This window comes from Maniola jurtina, chromosome 6 (genome assembly GCF_905333055.1).
Source record: "Maniola jurtina chromosome 6, ilManJurt1.1, whole genome shotgun sequence".
Lineage (NCBI taxonomy): Eukaryota > Metazoa > Arthropoda > Insecta > Lepidoptera > Nymphalidae > Maniola > Maniola jurtina.
In genome coordinates this window covers 11,534,620-11,536,039 of record NC_060034.1, presented here as the reverse complement: position 1 = coordinate 11,536,039, position 1,420 = coordinate 11,534,620, and the positions used below count along the sequence as shown (strand labels likewise).

The following is a 1,420-nucleotide window of genomic DNA, read 5'->3' as shown; positions in this document are numbered from 1 at the left end:
CCACTTAAATGCTCTTCTTAAACACAAATTTAACTCTAAAGTTATTGTCCCAAATGTTTTTATCTCTGAGCCGTTCGCAGCGAACAACTTATATGACTCACTGTTTTTAATATATTGTTTACTCACTTTTGAGGCTGGAATCACACTAATATTAGCCCCTGTGTCCACCAAAAAACGTAAAGCATTTTTCACATCAAATACACTGAGACGGTGATTGTCCAAAACAGCGACAGAACTCTGCGTCTCACCTGAGCCTGCCGCGCCTAGTTTTCCGACCTGCCCTTCCAACTGCACGGCTGCTCGCACCTTTTCGCTCTGGATCCGAACTTGTAGTGGAAGTGACATAACCAATCCGGACTAGCTGGGCTCCGCCTTGGCGAGCCTGCCCTGGTCGGTCTGCCTCTTGAGCTGGATCGACCTCTGGGAAATCCTCGATTACCCCTGCTCCTACCGACTTCCTCACGTAGCGCCGCTATCTCTGTCATCATTTTGTTTATCTGTTGCATCACCTCACTGCCCGTCCTTTCCGGTGTCTCGCTGCTTACCGCTGCCGTCTCTCCTGTGATTGGCTGCATATTCTCCATCACTTTGTCTGCGATGGCGGCTAGGTTGTCTACTTGTTGGTCTTGACTAGCTGCGAGCACTGTCTTCACGGGTACCGGCAGTCTTGTTATCCATAGATTCTTCACCGTCTCATCGCTAGCCTTGCTGTTTCTTGCCAGCTCCTTCATCCTGCGCAGGAGCTGTGATGGTTTTTGAGTGCCCAAATCTAACTCTCCAACCAGCCTCTGGAATTGTCGCTCCGGTGACTCCTCATAAACTTGTAAAAGCCGTTCTTTTAACACTTGGTATTTATTTGTTTCAGGTGGGCTGTAAATGATATCAGCTACCTGCTGAAGCGCCTCGCGATTTAATTTCGATACAACCAACTGGAAACGGCACTCGTCTCCCTGCTTCTGAGGGGCTATGGTCGCCTCAAATTGGGCGAACCAAAGTCTAGGCATCTCTCTCCAAAACTCGGGTATTCTTGCCGACACAGAGATACTTGCCATACCTTCTTCCACTTTCATAACCTGCGGCGCACCCTTCTGAGGCGAGCCTATCGGGTTCATTGTGCTTGAATTACCGCACGACGACCAGGTTGCGCTTTGTTCAGCTGCGGGGTCACCACTGTTGGGTCACTTATTACTGATTCAATTAAACTCAGACTTCACCGTAGATCATGTATTTAATTTACATAGCAACAACAGAGCTTATCTACTTATAAACTATGTACATGACCAACCGAGTTGGTAGGCGCCAACCAACTCCCCGACTCTGCCGCGCGCAGGCGGCTCATTCCATTTTACTTACATCAGCCCTTTTAGTCCCCCACAGTGGTACTATAGTTCCTCAACGTTCTGACTTCAAACTTAACAGA

At 48.4% G+C, this 1,420-nt stretch overlaps 1 protein-coding gene across 1 annotated transcript; it reads right to left on the bottom strand.

Annotated features, from left to right (window-relative positions):
- Positions 1-357: 357 nt before the first annotated feature.
- On the bottom strand, positions 358-1,112 carry LOC123866271. Its single transcript, XM_045907726.1, has 2 exons — positions 510-1,112; positions 358-420 (listed from the first exon to the last, which is right to left on the bottom strand). Exons 1-2 carry the CDS (start codon positions 1,110-1,112, stop codon positions 358-360), a joined length of 666 nt encoding a protein of 221 aa, XP_045763682.1.
- Positions 1,113-1,420: the final 308 nt, after the last annotated feature.